At 43.2% G+C, this 19,827-nt stretch overlaps 1 protein-coding gene across 5 annotated transcripts in view; it reads right to left on the bottom strand.

Moving 5' to 3' along the window:
* PCNX2 (pecanex 2) overlaps positions 1 to 19,827 on the bottom strand; it is a 295,243-nt gene that overhangs the window by 160,782 nt on the left and 114,634 nt on the right. For all 5 annotated transcript variants that reach the window (XM_082645600.1, XM_082645603.1, XM_082645599.1 and 2 more), the window contains 2 exons: positions 4,806 to 4,915; positions 3,113 to 3,209 (listed from right to left, as the gene is read on the bottom strand). In XM_082645600.1, the coding sequence (XP_082501726.1) occupies positions 3,113 to 3,209; positions 4,806 to 4,915 (207 nt within the window). The remainder of the gene's footprint in view (positions 1 to 3,112; positions 3,210 to 4,805; positions 4,916 to 19,827) is intronic.

Below are 19,827 nucleotides of genomic sequence, written 5' to 3'. Positions count from 1 at the left end.
TGTTAGAATGCTCTTGTTTTTCTGATTTTTTTTTGTCTCTGGTGGTATTTATGAATTCTCTTATTAATCACAGTTGACTTCAATAAACTTTTCTATGCATTCTATACGTATGTAATAATGTAATCTACACTTTTTTCGCTTTCAGGACTTAACATTAGCCAGAATTTCTAAACCACTATTCAATAAAATGAATGTTTTGTTGCCTCTTTTAATGATAAATCCATGCATGTTTAGCTAATAACTCTATTAGCTCTTAGCACACAGAATGTTTTAAATCCACTGTGGCATTTTATGTAACACTTCATGCTCCAACCCTAAAAAGAAGTTTAATAAGCCCTGATCCAACAGTACACACCCAGCAGATTTAGACAGCATGGGGCTGGAATAATCTATGTGATACAACCAATTGTTTAAAAGAAGCTGTCTGAATAATACAGATAAAAATTAATTTTGTTTGTTTGTCTCTAGATACAATGAAAGTAACAAATCTGAATGCGATAGTTAGCTAGTGGGAAGCAGCAGCATAGCACAAGGGGATCAGCTTGGTGCTTTGCGATGACCTAGCGGGGTGGGAGGGAGGCTCAAGAGGGAGGGGATATGGGGACATGTGTATGCCTATGGCTGATTCACTTTGTTGTGCAACAGAAACTAACATGGTATTGTGAAGCAATTATACTCCAATAAAGATCGATTAAAAAAAAAACATTGAAAGTGATGAAAATGAGTGAGGGTACAAACGGAAAGACCATGCTAATAAGGCATATGGAAAAAGACTAACCTGGCAAACCACTAGTGGAAAGTTTATATTTTTATTAACCATTGAACGGTGGTAATAAACTTTGTGTGCATAACCTGTGTTGCTCATATAGAATAAACCCATGACAGAGCTCTGGTTATCTCCATTTCTAGATCAATGTCCCTTAAAGCACAGTCTGTGGGTCCCCTGAACAGAATCACCTGGGTGGACAGTCTCATAAATATGCAGATCCCCAGGCCCTGCCCCAGGCCAAGTGAATCAGAATAGAAGGGCTGGAAAACAGTTCAAATGAGGCTCCATAGGGGTTTCTCATATAAACTAAAATGTAAGGGAAGAGAGAGAGAGACAGGGAGAGAGAGAGACAAAGAGAGAATAAGAGAGCCAGAGAGAGACATAAAGAAACAAAATCAGAAACAAGGAGGGAAATTTCATCCCTGCACTATGACATAAAAGGTATTATACATCAAAATGTAAAAGCTGAACCTGAGAGCCTCGTGAAAATATTATAATTAGATGAGAAGACTTTTCAGAGAGATGAACACACACATCATATTAAATCACCTACAAGTTATGTGCTCTACATGGTACAAAGCATTTCAAAGTATATTAAAACCAAGTAAGGCAACACCTAACCCATCACGGCTAATCATGCTAATGAAATGTCTGCTAGGCAAATTTCTTGTCAGATTTCATTGTAATTTATACATTATTTTTACCGCAATAAATGAGAAAGCATCTTCATCATTCATGAAATCAAGGAACATTTGTGGGGATAATTTTTTCAAATATCCATGGGAAACTCTTGGGTAGACTTCGGGCCCCCCAGGACTTTCATAGAAATCGATCTGGGAATGTGAGTTTGATCTCGTCCCTCTAAGTTTCCTGGTATAAATATTAGAGGTCAGGTTGTTGATGCTACTTTTGAATGTCAAATGTCTTCTGTTATCTGCCATCTCATCAGCTCTGGAAGCTTCACCTCACACCTGCTTTCAAGTGTATCTCAGCCTTTATGACACAATTACACAGTGCTGAATGTCAATTATACCTCAGTGAAACTAGAAGGAAAAAATTAAATTCAGCAATTAACGAACACTTATTCCTAGTGATTTGTGTTTTCATTCCCTGTGGTGACAGACAAGCCTCAATGCTTTAGCTTGAATTGTAACCACACTCAAAGGCACAGAGGTCTGAGTATGAATTCTTTTCAATGCTATCATGTTGGCTATGAGTCTTGCACATTGTCTCGAAATGGTGGATTGCAATTTAACTCATCTAAATTCAATGGAATGTACTGAGCATCCACTAGCACGAGGCACAGATACTGTGGAGACCAGGACAAATGAGACATGGCTCCTAGAGGTGCTTGCAATCAATAGCCCATTAACTGCTTTTCCTTTGATCTGTCATTCTTAAAAATACAGAAAAAGCATGGCTGGGAGACAGCAGACTGCTCCAAGCTCAGTACTCCAATGGGACATTATGTGACCAATGAGCATTGCTTTTCAAACTATTAAGGTTTGGAAGTTGATACCAAAGAGATATACCTGCTCCAAGCCATTTCCCTGGTGAACAGAGAAATAGCGTCATTCTTTCACAACCTTTTATTTCTTTCTTCCTTCTTTTCCTCCTTCCTTTTCCTCTCCTGTGCTCCATCCAATATGGTGGCTCCTTCTGCAACATCCCAGACTTAAGTCTAAAGCCCAAGCGCCCCTCCCAAGGGATTTACAGATGTCAACCTTGAACCAAAAGACCCAGGAAAGAGTTCCCTGAGCTCAGCACAAGGCTAAGGCGAGGATGTGGAGAGGAGAGTGGTAGGGGGGTGGGCAGGGCACATCAAGAATGCAGTTTGGCTGAATGTTTTTTTTGTTTGTTTGTTTGTTTTTTTTTTTTTTTGGCGGTACGTGGGCCTCTCACTGTCATGGCCTCTCCCGTTGCGGAGCACAAACTCCGGACGCGCAGGCTCAGCGGCCATGGCTCACGGGCCCAGCCACTCCGCGGCATGTGGGATCTTCCCAGACCGGGGCACGAACCCGTGTCCCCTGCATCTGCAGGCAGACTCTCAACCACTGCGCCACCAGGGAAGCCCTGGCTGAATGTTTAATTGACAAGCTTTTCTTCATGCCCATCCCACCTGCTGCTTGGGGCCAGCAGTGGGCGGGAATTGTGTGAAGAGGGCTCATTTGAATATCCAGGCAAACTGCATCAGTTGAGGACCAAGTGAGCACCTGTGGCAGGTGTGCACAGCATCCACCCTCCAGAAGCTCAAAGGGTCCACACTGGGCAGGCAGCTCATGGTCTATTCCACACCAAGTCAAGTGGTGCCTTTGCATACATTATACAACACAAATGTCTCACCACAGAATCTTTCATCTTCTTGGGGAGAGGGTCTGCAGCCAACTCTTCCAGATTTTGATGTAAAAACTTATGAAGCAATCTGCACTGAATAAAGGACCTGAAAATGGAAAAACACACACAGGTTTTACTTTTTAAAATATGTGCCTATTCCAAGGTTTGAGGTAAACAGCTTCACCTTAGACCTCACACTCACAAATGACAAAAGCCAGCGCTCTCTCCTTTAGATAATTCGTAATAAAGAAAAAGAGGTGCATGTTCAAGTGACCACAAAGACAACGGGTGAACTTCAAATTCCATCCTGATTACAGTAAGTCCCCTATATACGAACAAGTTCCGTTCCAAGAGGGTATTCCTAAGTCCAACAAAGTTAGTCTAGGTACCCAACTAACACAATCGGCTATCTAGGACTGTACTGTAATAGGTTTATAATACTTTTCACACAAATAATACATTAAAAACAGACACAAAAAATAAAGAAAAGATTTTTTAATCTTCCAGTACAGTCCCTTGAAAAGTACAGTAGTCCAGGACAACAGCTGGCATACTGGGGCGGGCATCAAGTGAACAGGCAAGAAGAGGTACTGACTGGAGTGGGGAGAGGAGGTGGGAGATGGTAGAGCTGAAGGATCGTCCATCAGCAACAGGAGACGGAGGGCAAGCTGCAGTTTCGTGCACACCTGACATGACTGGACATGCGAACACACGTTTGCATCTTTGAAAGTTCGCAACTTAAGGTTCCTGTGTAGGGGACTTACTGTAAAGCTGTTGAGGACCACAGGAGGTATCGGTACCCCCGACTGCCAACAGCTAGCTAAGCTCATGGAGATTCTCTATTTTGGCCAGACCAAAATACAGTACAATATTTGATAAGAAAATTTGTACCATCAACATTTAACCTTTCCCCATTTTCCACGCCTTTCACCTTGCTGTACCTGACAGCCTAAAATTATAATTTTTCTGCCCCCCCAACAGTTATGGTTATCTTAAGTCAATATCTCCCGTTAAGTGTGGAGAAATTACATGAGATGACTGATTGACTAACTGGATTGATTGACTGGTCCCTGAAACTATGGCATCACATAAAGGGTTTTCAGTTCCAAAGTGCATATTTATCAAAAACCTGAAAGATAACAAATAAAGGGAAGATTGGAAAGGATATTTTCAAGGGACTACGCGTTATTATTAAATGCCTTTTAAAACTCTGGCACACACTTCACTTTAAATCCAGAGGGCACTGCCATACTAAGAACAAAAAACAACATAACAAAACTTTTCCTTTCAGAGATGCCAGTCTAGTCTCCCCAGGGTAGCTGCCTGGCATAAAGGCAGCGATGCCACTTTGTGGACCCAGAGAGGGTACTTGTGAAGGTTGGTGCTTCTCGTATGACTCACCAAGGCAAAGTCAAAGACAGTGCTTGGGTGCAAGAGGCCATCTGTTCCTGGCCTTGCGAATTTCACTCCAAAAGCACCAGAGCAAAGGTTAAATGTGCTCTAGAACTTGACCCCTGATTTTCATTCATTTCTGGTCAGTCCTGCATTTCTCCCACCATCGCCCAGGGACCAGCTGGTTTAATGGGAAAGAGTCCAAGCACCATGTGCAGTGGATGAGAGAGCAAGGCTGCAGGACCAGGGGACGGCTGTGTGTGTGTGTGTGTGTGTTTCTGTGTGTGGTGTGTGTGTCTGTGTTACTCACAGGAGCACAGAGGGGTCGCTGCTCTGTCTGCTCAGATGGTAGGAAAGCGCAACCAAGAGGCCACAGAAGGCAGAAAACAGTGCTGGGATGTGCTGCGTGCTCCAGGGTTCCTGAGCAAAAGATCAGAGAGCCGAGTCACTCTACGCCTGGGTGCAAAAGAGCAGGATCGCATTCTAGAAAATGCTTAGCAGGTGTCCCTGAGGTCCAGCTGGATGGACGTGGTGCCCTGTGATCACTCCTGCCAATGGGCATCCAAGCACCTGATGGCTCCCCAGAAACCTAGCCTGTGAATGTACAAGCATGGATTTTGACAAGGGATTGGCTATGGGGGGGGGGGCACATTTGAAACAAATTGTGCATATTTATGAAAATACATTAACTTCACCTTTTCTGAAATTCAGTTTAGGATTTTTATAAGATGTAGCATTAAACATGTGTTGCCTCTTTTGAATTAAATATAATACTTAATAATGACATAAAAACTGTATTTCTTAATGTTTATTTATTCAAAAGGTAGTAGACAGGGCTTCCCTGGTGGCGCAGTGGTTGAGAGTCCGCCTGCCGATGCAGGGGACATGGGTTCATGCCCCGGTCCGGGAAGATCCCACATGCCTCGGAGCGGCTGGGCCCGTGAGCCATGGCCGCTGAGCCTGCGTGTCCGGAGCCTGTGCTCCGCAACAGGAGAGGCCACAGCAGTGAGAGGCCCGCATACCGCAAAAAAAAATAATAATAATTAAAATAATAAAATGCAAAGGCCCCCTCACCCCATTACCCTGGAAAGCCATGGTGCTCTCTTCTCTCCTTCAGTGCCCGGCAGCCTTGCAAGAGGCTCCTCACCAGCCAGTGCATCTGTCACGTGGGGCAGCCCCTCCCCCGCGGGTATAGCACCTCCTCACAGCATGGGCTTCAAGCTGGGCAGACCTGATTTGAATCCTGGTCCTGCCAGGGATGAGCTGTGTGGCCTTGGCTAAGTTACTTAACATCTCTGAGTACTGTGGTAGTTTCCTCTTCTTTAGAAAGGGAAAATAATACATAGGTAGGGGTTGCTGCAAGGGTACTTTTCTGTATGCTGGGCCATTTTTTTAAGCTTTTGGTATGAGACGTTCAGTGCAGCCCCTTCTTGGTGACTGGTACCCAGGGCTCTGAGCCAGACTGTCCTGGGCTGTTTCCTGTCTGTCATCCCCACAGTCAGCTGGTCCTAATGTGTTACTGATGCATCTTTCAATGCATCTCCAATTTGTCCCTTCCTTTCATTGCATCGTACTGGGTCAGGCATCCACTGACTTGTTCCCGGGGCTACTGTTAATAGCTTCATAGTGGGAAGATCTATGCAATCTCCATATCCCTCCCCACTCCACAGACTCCACGATTCACCCTCCACATTACAAAAGAGTGGTCCTCCTCCCATAAAAGGCAAATCAATCACGATTGCCCTTCACTCAGTATTTTTCAGTGATTCCTCATTGCCTACCGAAAAAATCTACTCCACAGGAAGCTAGCTAAGCCAATTAGGATCCAGCCCTAGTTCAACTTTTCAGCCTCCTTCTGCACATTTAGTAGATGCACAGCAGCAAAACCATAAAGATGTGTTGCTTCCTGGCCCCCCTGCCTTTGCACACAAAGCTGCATCTGCCCAGAGAGCTCTTCCACTCTGACCCCAGTCCACTCCCCTCTGCCTGGTGAACTCCTACCCATGCTTCAGTGCCCAGTATAAGAAGTCCCACCTGCCTGGTGCTGTCTCCCTGATTTCCCAGGCAGATAGAAGCTCTCCCCTAGCATCAGAACCATCGTTAAACACGTTTACTTCAGCATTTAAGATATCTCACTCCTGGGCCTCCCTGGTGGCGCAGTGGTTGAGAGTCCGCCTGCCGATGCAGGGGATACAGGTTCGTGCCCCGGTCTGGGAGGATCCCATATGCCGCGGAGCAGCTGGGCCCGTGAGCCATGGCCGCTGGGCCTGCGCATCCGGAGCCTGTGCTCCGCAACGGGAGAGGCCACAACAGTGAGAGGCCCGCATATCGCAAAAAGAAAAAAAAAAAAGATATCTCACTCCTGTTATGGGCATGGGTAGGACTTGCCCCCTCTGGACTCCCTGCGGAGGGGCAGTTTGCATCTCTTCCCTGTACTTGGCACCAATGTTAGCACATCAACCTATCCTTGAGAGAATGAGGTTTCAGTTTTCATGATTACACCAGTCCGTCTTCTATGACCTGTGTGGAAAAAAATGTTTTAGCAAGAAAAGAGGGTGAAGAAATTAAGTAGCTTAGATCAAATGTGGATCAGGCAGTGAAATGTCACAGAAATGATTAGACTATTAGAGGGAAGGTATCTCATGACCTGAAAACTATTTTTTCATTCAAATAGCACCCCCAATAACAGACAATTTACTCTGGAACTTGGGAATTCTATTGTTTCTTGAAAGTTCATTCATGAAACATTTATTGGCCACTTGCTATGTGTCAGGCACCAAGGAGCACACCTCTGAGGAGGACAGCACAGGTGTCTGGGGAGGGAAGAACATAAGTAATTGTAATAAAGTGTGACAGGTGATGGACGGTGAGGTGCCTGGTGCTGGGTGCTCACCAGGCAGGAAGCAAAGGCTCCAGTGAGTCCAGGGGTTGGCGTTTAAGTGGAGCCCCGCATAGAAGAAATGTGGAGAACAAGGTCCTTCCCCTGCAGGGGCTTCTCGAGGACCAAGCTGGGCTCTGGGGTGCTGTGGGTGGATGGAGCTGACCCCAGCCATCCTCGCGTCTGCTCCTCCTCCCCCTGCCCCGGACGCCCACCTGCAGCTTCTCCCCTTTCATTTCATACTTGGCTGTTACAAAAACACAGCCAAAAAGCTTTCCGAAAGAGAAAAACCTGCTAAATGCTATTTCCTCCCACTGATTCCTCTGCATTTGCCTCTGCTGCATGTTTAATACACAATTTCGTGAAGACGGAGGGCTTCCTTTTACATGCAGCCCATAAAAAAATGCAAACACTAGAAAAAAATCACTATGAGAAGGATTTAGTAACCATGACCATGGAAATAATGGTCCCTGCACGGAACAAAGAAAAAGTCAGGGGAATATGCATCGGTGGAAGTGAATTCCAGGCTCATCACTTCCTGGAATGAATGATTCTGTGGAAGGGACTTAACTTCTCATTGGCTCAGCTTCTGCTTCTGTAAAAAAGGTGACAATGACACTCTTCTTGAAATATTGCTGCAATGCCTTGATGAGATTTGAAATGGCCTTGCACACTGCAAAGCAGTATGTCGATGTTAGTTTTTTATTAATTGGAAAAGGAAGAGCGCCCAGGATGGATGGTCTTTGCAGAGAATAAATTAAAGCCAAACTAAATATATTTAAATAATTAAGTTTACCTACTTTGATTCACCCAACACCCCTTATCTAATTCTTCTCTCATTTATTCTCTACTTAATTAAATCTCTGCAGTACAAACGTGAAAGGGCAGCTACCCCTCCTAGTACTGAGGGACCCTCCCTCTTTACCTACTAAAATAGCAGTTGGTAGAAAAGGGAACAGGAGGTAAAAATATCTAACGGAAAACAGATATTTTCCCATTGGGGTTAGAGGAGAGGGACGTTGTCCCCCTTCCTTCTACTTCCCAGCATTTATCTCTGCTTGTGACTACAGATCTGTATAAAGATTGTGTGATTAACCCATGATCGTTCTTCCACTGGTCAAGCCCGTTGACAGCAGGGACTCATCTGTTTCACCCCAGTGAATTCTGAGCACCCTGTGCAGGGTCCAGGCCCTGAAAGGCCCTTACTAAATATGTATGGAACTGATGCCCTGGATTTGAGCACCCATTACTGCCTTACTCTAAGATGCAGACCTAAGAAGGGAACCGCATAGATCATTTTATTTAGGTATCTTCAAGACACAGAAGGTTGGTCTTTCCCAGTGCAGAGCAGTAGTTAAAAGCATGGGCTCTGGCTAGGACTGCCAGCTTCAATCCCAACTCTGCTGATTATTAGCACAAAGATACTACACCAGCTTTTAAGCCTCAGTTTCCTTATCTTAGATAATACCGCTTAGGGTTGGTGTAAATATTATATGAAATATTGTGTGTAAAATACTTAGTAGCCAGTCTAAAATGCTCAATAAATGTTTGATATGACTATATGCTTTACTAAGATACTGTCTCAGTTGATTCAGGCTGCTATAACAAAATATCAAAGACATATGATATCATAAACAGCAGAAATGTACTGCTCACAGTCCTGGAAGCTGGGAAGGCCAAGATAAGGTGCCAGCAAATTTGATGTCTGGTGAGAATCCACCTTCTGGTTCACAGCTGGCATATCTTCATATAATGGAAGGGGCGAGGGTGTTTTTCTGGCCTGTTTCAGAAGGGCACTAATACCAACCACGAGGGTGCCATCCTCATGACCCAATCACCTTCCAAAGGCCCCACCTCTCAATACCATCACCTTTCGAGTTAGGATTTCAACATATGAATTTAGGGGAACACAAACATTCAGACCAGAGCAGATACATAAGAGGACTGAGGACTGCAACAAAATCACATTTCCTGAAAAGAATTAGAATTGACCTTTAGTATGGTCCTTCTCTGAGAGTCCAAGAGAAAAACAATGATTTCTGTAGATTCCTTATATCCTTCTGTTTGTGTACTACAGACAGAAAATAAGAAAACAGGAAGTCTTCTACAAAATGCAAACCTGACCTTGCCAAGATATGATATTATGTCAAGGTGCACAATCTGAACTGACAGACCTTATTAGGGGTAGTTCTCATTTGTTATTTTAATCTGTTGCATTCCTTCTGGTGTCTGTCCTGTATTAGTAAATGTCTACATTCATCCTTCCATACATGTAATTTCTTTGAGCATAACCAATAGCTTCAAGATAAATTGTTAGACATGAATGAACAGCACTGTGGCCGCAGGGACAGGACAGAAGGAATGAATACTTTCTTCAACAATGTAAAAGTGAGGTGACGCCAGAATGGCATACTTCTTCTTCCAAGAAGAAGCGTGGGGTGAAGGATTGCAAGGAATCCATATTCCAGGTATGGCTTTGTGTGTTTTCTCCCTCAACCTCAGATCTTCACACAACTCTTTCTTAGAAAGAACTGGGGCTCACCTGAGCTTGGGCAGACTGTAAAAAGGCCGACCACCAGGATCTTCTTAGGCTTACTACTGGAAATACCCTCAAGCTCCAAGTTCTTAACATTGTTCATTTTTTCAACAGATACAGTTACATAATATATAAAATAGGAGGCAAATTTCTCAGGGAAGCAAGGATAGGAAGGACTATTTGGATAGACACATGAGTTATTTTTTTGTGTTTAGAATGCCAAAGTTTGCAAAACCATGCTATCTTCAGGAAAGATTATTTTAGATTTGGAAGAGATCTCATAACTGAGCCAACCTCACCCCTTGACCAAATTATTGGTCAACTAAGAAGACAGGGAGAATGGAAAAGACTTACCAAAGGTGGCAAGACAGACCAAGCCCTGGTTCAGTGCCCTGTATCTTACACCACCCTAAATACATGTACAGTTCACCGTGCACAGTATGTGGACATCTCATGACTTTCCATTTAAAAGGCTTGGCGCAGTGGTTAAGAATCCGCCTGCCAATGCAGGGGACACGGGTTCAATCCCTAGTCCAGGAAGATCCCACATGCTGCAGAGCAACTAAGCCTGTGCACTGCAACTACTGAGACTGAACTCTAGAGCCTGTGAGCCACAACTACTGAACCCACACACCCCAACTACTAAGCCCGTGTGCTGCAACTACTGAAGCTCACGCACCTAGAGCCCGTGCTCTGCAACAAGAGAAGCCACTGCAATGAGAAGCCCGTGCACCACAATGAAGAGTAGCCCCTGCTCGCCGCAACTAGTGAAAGCCCTCATGCAGCCATGAAGACCCAACACGGCCAAAATAAATAAATAAATAATAAATAAATAAAAATAAAAAGGCTTGGGATCACTATAAATTAGAAGTTTCCAGCTTTACAGGCTGTTTCATTCATGTATCATCCCCCATTCAATAGTGCTGGACATCTTTTCAGTTAACTGCCTGTGTTGGGATTTGTTGTAACACATGGTAGGGTGATAGTCCAGAGGAAGAAGTCATCTGAGAGGAGCTCAGAGGAAGCTCCATGAAGGACTGAGTAAGGAGCTGGATTGTAAAAATGATTGGGAATGAACTTGGGAAGACCATATTCCAAGTCATGCAAGGGTAAAATGCTTCGATGCTGCATGACCCTGCATTCAAGCATGGCCTGGATATGATGGGTACGGCTGGGTGCAATTCTAAAGGTACCACTGTTAAGCATATAGATATATAGATAAAAGAATGGGAAATAGTTAAGCATGAAGAAACACTGAAAGGAAATGACCTTTATGCTTTATCAACCCATAATTTTCTGCACTGGGAAGAGAGGTGGCTGGGTGCCATCGACTCTGAAGTTAAAACTAAAGGAAATAAGCTTCAACATCGGCAAGGGAATCTGGATGTAATTTAAGGAAGAACTTCCTGACATTGATGATTCAATAAAGTACAATCAGGAAAACATTAGCATTTCCTTTTCCCAAATTATTTCAAAACACGAGCTCACCTGAGAAAGAAGGAAGAGAAACTTGATGAAAGCTTTTCTCCTTACGCTTTCATTGTGTAGGAACATATTACTGTTTTAACATCTCTGCAATTTAACACACACACAACTAAATAAACAAACTGAGAACAAGAAGGAACTCTTCAGAATCATTTTACAGAATTAAGATTTGGGGGGGTGGGAAACACAGCAAGATAAAATGGCTTTGTCCCTTTTTTCCATTCCTTTCTCTTTAATCTCCCAATCCCTCTCCAGGCTGTTCAGTCCTAAGTCACCCCACCTGCATCCCCCTCCAGGGCCTAAGCCTGTCTCCCTGCCCAGGCCCTGCACAGGAGGCAAACCTGTAAAAGACCAACAGGGAGAGCCTTCCCTGGTGGCGCAGTGGATAAGAGTCCTCGTGCCAACGCAGGGGACTGGATTCAAGCCCTGGTCTGGGAAGATCCCACATGCCACTGAGCAACTAAGCCCGTGTGCCACAACTACTGAGCTTGTGCTCTAGAGCCCAGGAGCCACAACTACTGAGCTCGCAAGCCACAACTACTGAGCCCATGTGCCACAACCACTGAGCCCGCAAGCCACAACTACTGAGCCTGCAAGCCACAACTACTGAGCCCACGTGCCACAACCACTGAGTCTACATGCCATAACTACTGAGCCCACATGCCGCAACTACTTAGCCCACGAGCTGCAACTACTGAGCCCGCGTGCCACAACTACTGAGCCTGCGCTCTAGAGACCGCGAGCCACAACCACTGAGCCCACATGCCACAATCACTGAGCCCGCAAGCCACAACTACTGAGTCCGCATACCATAACTACTGAGCCCATATGCTGCAACTACTTAGTCCATGAGCTGCAACTACTGAGCCCACGTGCCACAACTACTGAGCCCATGTGCCGCAACTACTGAGCCCACGAGCTGCAACTACTGAAGCCCGCGAGCCTAGAACCCGCACTCTGCAACAAGAGAAGGCACTGCAATGAGAAGCCTGTGCACTGCAACGAAGAGTAGCCCCCGCCTGCCACAACTAGAGAAAGCCCATGCACAGCAATGAGGACCCAACACAGCCAAAAATAAATAAAATTAAATATTTTTTTAAAAAAAGACCAACAGGGAAGTTGATGAGACTTTCCACAGCCGCAGAAGCACCTAGGAAACTTCTAGCAGGAGTTGAGCTTGTTGAGTCAGAAATACAGTAAAAAAATGCATTTGAGGATGTTTTTATTTTAATTTTTATTTTGGGATAAAGAAGAAAATGTTGACACTTGAGGAAGAAGAGACTGACCTGAAGAGAGATTTTGAAACAAAATGATCAAATGCACTGGGTGTCTTATCTGAAAGGTTTAGTTCAGTGCTCAGTCTCATTTCTGCAAAGAGAAGCAGAAAGGAAGAGAGGAAGTACTGACTGACATTTCTAGTGGATTTTTTAAAAGAACTTTCATATTTGAAACATCCATGTATTGACATTAGTCTTGAATTTTATTATATACATATAATTTATTTATTCAGACACATATGCACACAAATACATATTTTATTTTTAGAGAGAGATAAGGTTTTAAACAATCTATCACCCACTGATAATGAGTGTATACCATGTGACAGTTTGCTTAAAATTAACATCCCTAATTGCTTTGAGAGGCGTCTCATGGGTCCCTGAGTTGGGAGTGATGTGGATAGATGAGTGCTGGCCTCATAAAACTCCCACAGGTTTTGAAATATTTTTATGAGGTAGAAATAAAACTGTCTAATAGTCCTACAATTCTGTGGTAGATTTCATATGCATTTGGGAATTATTTTGATGAAAATACACAGGGAAGTTCAGCTTTGTATAAAAGTACTTTCTGAAGAGAATCCTAGTTTCAGCATTTTTTTCCTTCAAAATTTTAGACATCTCTATAATGGAATTTACAGGGCAAACTAACTGAGGGTTTGGTTATAAAGGGAATGCAAATGGACCAAGTTCTCACTTTGCTATGCCCTTCATATCAGATTCACACACTTTCTTTTAAGGGAAAAGCAATGGATTTTTCTGAGCCCATTAAATATCCAGGCATTTCTGAATCCAGGTTTCCATACACCCTAAAATAAGATCTAGATCATATCACTTTCTCTCTGATATAAGTCCTACTTCTAGGATTATTTTGACATGAATCTTATACTTAAGTAAAAGGAGATCTGTGCCCTTGAAGTTCCAGAACTCAGCAAGATCAGATGCGTCTCCCAGTCTTATACTCTGTACTCTGTTCATAGTTCACGACCATGGGTCACCATGCGTCCGTCCGGCACTTGCAAACATGCACTGGGCACCCTCAAGGCTCCCCAGCACCCAGTGCTCATCCTGTAGCGGCCCCAGCTGACACTCCTGGTAGACCCTAGACACCCAGAGGGGCAGCCCCATGGCCTATCACTGAGCCTAATTCACAGCAGTCAGTCAATATGTGTTCAGTAAATAAACGAATGATCAGGGTAATAGATATGATGAATAAGACTTCACTGTCTACTAAAAGTAGGTTTTCCTTACCTCATACTCTTCTTACATTTTGGTGAAAAAGCAGCATATGCTTATGATTCAAGACTATTTTACTGGGAATTCCCTGGTGGTCCAGTGGTTAGGACGCCACGCTTCCACTACAGGGGGCACGGGTTCAATCCCTGGTCGGGGAACTAAGACCCCTCGTGCCATATGGTGCAGCCAGTGAAATAAAATAAAATAAAATAACTAAAATGCTAGATTAAAAAAAGACTGTTTTACTTTTTGGAATAGGTATCGGGGGAAAATTAGCTCATTCACTAGCAAGAAAGCCTTACAGGTACCATCCGAACCTACCTGATAGGCACCATCCAACATAGATAAATATAGATAAATAAGTGCAGGTGCGCGCACACACACACACACACACACACACACACGAACTTTTTGGAAAATACTGACATTTACTTTCTTCTCATAGCCTTCTTCTCAGTTATCTGCATTTACTCAATTCAAAGTTTATAGAGCATCTATTATGTAACACTGGACTTTTAGCAGAATATGAAAAGAAGCATATATAAACCATAGTCATGACCTTCAGAAGTTCATGATGAAACTGGGGGTGAAGAAAAGTACACACAAAGAACAACAACAGTAATAGTACCGATGTATCAAGCAACGGCTTGACTGGCCACTTTACATGCACTGTCACATTCAGATTATAGCAAACCTTAAAGGCAGGGATCGCTGATTTTAAATATGAGGAAACAGAGGCCTTTACTGTACTAGCTATCATGGGAGTATCTATTTCCCACAGAACTGATTATATGCAGGATAAATAAGTAGTGACCTGAACACCAAAAGGACAATATTGCCCATGGACTTTGGAAGGAAGATAAACTTCTGCTGGCATGGCTAGGACAAGCATAGTCCTCCATCTCTACCGGGACCACCACTGCTCATACTGCAGGCCTGGAATTCTCTTGTCCACCCAACTTCCCCACTCCAAATTGGACAGCCACTGAATCCTACCAATATTGATTTCACTACATTTCTTGGATTTGACTCTTTCAAACTCTGTGCTTCCTACCCAAACCTGACTCCAGATCTTACTTTACTCAGCAATTGCAATTCCATTTTGAACAACTGAGGTATCATTCTTCTTCCTGGTTTTCCCCCAAATCAGTGTCCACTGCCACTGTCAAAGGCATCCAACTCTAGCTTGAGGATCCTGACAATCCAGCATTAACTGGGTTTGGAGATCAATGACATGCGTTTAACTTTCTAGGAAGGGAACGTGACAGAAAGTACCACCGCCCTTCTGACATCCATCTGCCCTTCTTCCCCACCAGTCATCGCTGCCTTACTAGCTGTTCAGGCAGCTAAAAGACTTGTAATTCCCATCCCCTTGCAGCTAGAAGTGACATGGTTCTAGCCATAAAATATAATCTGGAGTCTAGTGTAATAAAAGTGAATTAAAACTTGGATTTCGTTTTCAGGCGTATCACCATTAGCGTCATCACCATTATGTTCATCAACATCATCACCATCAACTAAGAATGCTAATAATAATTTCCACTTGTATTTGTTTTCTACGGCAGTGTAACAAATCGCCAAAAACAGTGGCTTAAACAACACAAAGTATGATCTCACAGTGTCCTGCCTCAGCCATCTGGGCGTGACCGCCTCCTCTGCTCAGGGTCTCACCAGGCTGGATTCACGGTGTTGCCCAGGGCTGCAGTCTTACCTGAGCCTTGAATCCTCTTCCAACCTCACTTCTGGCTGGCAGAATTCAGTTTCTTGCAGCTATAGACTGAATTTTCTTGCTGGCTTTGCTAGGATCTGCTCCAGATCTGAGAGGCCATCCTTATGACGTGTGGTCCTCTCCATAGGCTATTTGCAACACAGCTGTTTACTTCTTCAAGGCCACAGGGATGGTGTCTGCTGTTTCTTCTGTCTCTGACCTCTAGTCCTTCTTTTAAAGGGCTTGTCTGATTAGGTCAGACCCATCCAGATAATCTCTCTTTTGATTGACTTAAAGCTAACTGATTAGGGACCTTAATTACACTTCAAAATCCTTCCACCTTTGCCAGATGATGTAACCTAATTACAAGAGGGACACCCTATCATACTCATGGGTCCTGCCCACGCTCAAGGGGCAGAAATTACACAGGGGCTGGAGTCTTGGGGCAATTTCAGAATCCTGCGCACCACACCATTTAATGAAAATCCTTGAGTTAGACACTTTATATATACTATCAATTTAATTTCATTCACTTCTGACAACATTCATATGAAGTAGGTATTACTAATCCATTTCACAATTGAAAAAAAAAAAAAAGTGAATTAGCCATGTGCCCTTAGGCAAATAACGTCAGCACTCTGTGCTCACGTTCACCACTGGAATATAGAAATGCTATTATCTTCCTTATGTATTACATGGAGCTATAATAAAGGGCAAATGAGAAAACACTTGGGAAATTATTCTGAAAATTAAAGTACCATCGATCTGCAAGGTATCTTATATGCCTGTGAACGGTTCTTTTGCCTAGAAAAATATATTTATACTTCAAATGTGCTAGGGAGGATGGCACAGAAGTGAGATTTTTGAAAAGATACAGGATCTGGGATCTGCGATGTGTGACGTTAACTCACTTAATCGCTCTCTGGACCTCCACTTCCTCATTTTAAGTAATAAAACGAAGGCTTTGGGACAGGGGATATGTAAGGTCTATTTCAGAACTAAAACTATTCTAGAACTATGAGTTTGTTTTATATTTATATTAGATTTTAAGACCTGAATGCATGAGAAATGCCATTGTTTTAGCTGCAACCCTGTAGTACCTAGAAGAATATGGGAAAAACTCTCCCATAGCAGTTGTTAATGATGCTTGGGAAACATTAAATTATAACAATTTACCTCAACCTCTGGATGCCCTTGCCATCAATAAAATAGAATCTCTTTATAAGGGATAATAAGCAATAGAAATCATGGTTTATCCAGACATACAGAAAGCCCAGCTAATTAACTACTGAGCCATTTCTCTAGGGAGCAAATATTCTGGTTATTTCTGTACATCACTTGACAGTGATGTAGTAGTTAAGTAGTTAAGTCAATGAGGGAGTCCATTTACACGTTACTTGCTACCATCTTGGATGAGTCAAAAAGAATAAGAAATTAAAAGAGGAATAAAATTTCTTCCCCTAATTAATATTCCAGAGAGCAAAATTAAATGCCAGTCCCTCAATCTGCTTCTATCAAGTGAGAATAATAAAAATCAAGGATGTAAATACATATCAAGACCCAGATAGAGAAACACATCTCTGGGAAGGCAGCTGACATGCTGAAATTGTTCACAAGGGCCCATCAATCCATCGCGGCGCAGCAGAGATAAAAGGGGGAAAAAAGTCAATTCTAGGAGCGAAAAGCGTAAGCATAAAAGTCATAAACAAAAGCATCGTTAAACAAGAAGTGGAATCCCAGCTCTGGATAAGTATGTTAAGTTGAAGGTGGGTGAGCTTCTCTTTTTTCCTAAGGATGCCCTTGCCAATTTGTTAAACACATTCATTTAATGCACGGCATTTAATAGGCGCTGTTTTTTAAAGTGGAGAGTCTATCTGAGACCTTTAGAAAACTCAGGACTTACAAATGAGAAGGGAGAAATGCAAAGTGCTCTATTTTTAACTAAAAGGTGTTTCAAAATATAGATAGAACATTAAGATTCTCTAACAATGGATCCTACTATTTACCACAACTGATGCTTGTTCTGTGCTGAGCAAGGAAGTCAGTACCTCTTTGAGATTAAATAAATCTTTCAAAGTACCCCAGTTTCACCTGGTAAAAAGCCTGTTTCAACACAAAAGTAAACCCCAGAGCCTCTGAAGTGTTCAGTCCCATCACAGAGTTGGAAGCGTGCTTTCAAAGTGGAATCTATTAACTTTGATCCAACAGTGACTTACACCGATGGCAGGCCATAAACAGAAAGGAAAACAGAAATAAAAGTCTCAGCCCAGGATAGTAAATAGATCTTATCTCTTGGACCAGCTCTGATCAGTTGGTACTGGCTGCCTGTACTACTGTCTGGGCATTGCGGAGCCCTGCTGACCTCGTGAGAAAAAATGCTGTGATCAATTAGCAATGTCTGCTATGAAGAGAGAGTCGGACTTGGGGAGGTGAGGGAATGACAGCATCTGTCCCACAGTTGGTAAAAAACAAAACGTCTTCTTGAACACCAGATTCTTCAACAGCTTCCAAAACCCTCCAAGAATTTTGCAAGATAAAGTCATTTAACAATCCCAGGAGCGTACATTACTTTTGATAATGAGCCTTCAACACTTGTCAACGGAATTTCCTGGAGGTCCAGTGGTTAGGACTTGGCACTTTCACTGCAGGGGATGCCCCGGGTTCGATCCCTGGTGGGGGAACTAAGATCCTGCAAGCCGCGCAGCGTGGCAAAAAAAAAAAAAAAAAACACTTGTCATACGAAATGGGTTTTTCAGAGCATACACCTTCTCCTTTAGGAATTAATCTAAGAAGTCCCATGAGTTGTTCTTTTGTGGAAAGCATCTGAGTATGGAAGAATATTCTGTCTTCTATAGATTCAACCATGATTCTATTATCAATGAATTATTTTTTACTATCAAATGAGGCTTACCTGCTCAAAAGCATGAAGCATGAGACAAAGGTTCATCATAAATCAAAGATTTAGAGTAAACAGTTATGATTTAGCGGTGAGACAGCTGATGGAGGATCTGGAAGTAACGTTTTTGGTCTGACCACTCATGGAGTGACTTGGGACGTCAACTGGGAACTTCTTAACACCTTGTTTCCATCACAGCAGAGGCCATCAGCTCGTCTATGGCATTCAACAACCTTAGAGCTGATGACCTCTTTTTGCTATAGACCCTTTCAGGCAACCAGTATTCTTGTGATGCACATCATACCCAATGGACCAAAAACATACACTTTTAGCCTTACGTGAAAGACTGTCCGTAACTTTGATATATCCTGCTGACATATCCAGTCATCCCTCTCCTTCACCATCAGTAGGTTAATATCCTTACCATCTCCTCCATCTGCCATGATCATTCATTCCTAACTCTGATGAAACTGTTTCACATGCTTGACTGCATAGTCTATGGCAAGGTTCTCAGCCCAACTGCAAAACGTTTGAAGGCTGCACTAAACAACCACCTCCTCTGATGGGTTTTGTCTTTTCTGATCATCCACAGCACATCAGCTTTGATGAATGTTAAACTCCTGAGGAGAAAGAACTGACTGTTTCTCCTCTCATATCACTATAGTACCTGGCAAGGTCATTTCTTTTTTTCTTTTTTTAAATTAATTTATTCATTTATTTTTGGCTGCGTTGGGTCTTCATTGCTGCACACGGGCTTTCTCTAGTTGCAGCGAGCGGGGGCTACTCTTCGTTGTGGTTTACAGGCTTCTCATTGCGGTGGCTTCTCTTGTTGTGGAGCACGGGCTCTAGGTGCGCAGGCTTCAGCAGTTGCGGCACGTGGGCTCAGTAGTTGTGGCACACAGGCTTAGTTGCTCCACGGCATGTGGGATCTTCCCGGAGCAGGACTCGAACCTATGTCCCCTGCACTGGCAGGCGGATTCTTAACCACTGTGTCACCAGGGAAGTCCCTGGCAAAGCCCTTTCTAAACAAAGAAATATATGTTGACTACCAGTGAATATGAACTGTTCAGCTCCTGCTTCAGTTACAGAGAGCTTGCATGTTCCCATTTCCATCAACCAAAGAAAAGAATATTTCCATCAGATACCATTTGCTGCTCAGGGTTGCAAAGAAGGACGAAGTATTGGGTCCTGGTCAAAATGGCATGAAGAACACAGGGAACACTTACTATATATATAACAGATAACAAATAAGGACCTACTGTATAGCACAGGGAATTCTTATATGGGAAAAGCATTTTAAAAAGAGTGGATATATGTAC

The sequence above is a fragment of the Mesoplodon mirus genome (assembly GCF_964341445.2).
Source record: "Mesoplodon mirus genome assembly, chromosome: 2".
In the NCBI taxonomy this organism is placed as follows: domain Eukaryota; kingdom Metazoa; phylum Chordata; class Mammalia; order Artiodactyla; family Ziphiidae; genus Mesoplodon; species Mesoplodon mirus.
This window is presented reverse-complemented; position numbering and strand designations above follow the sequence as displayed.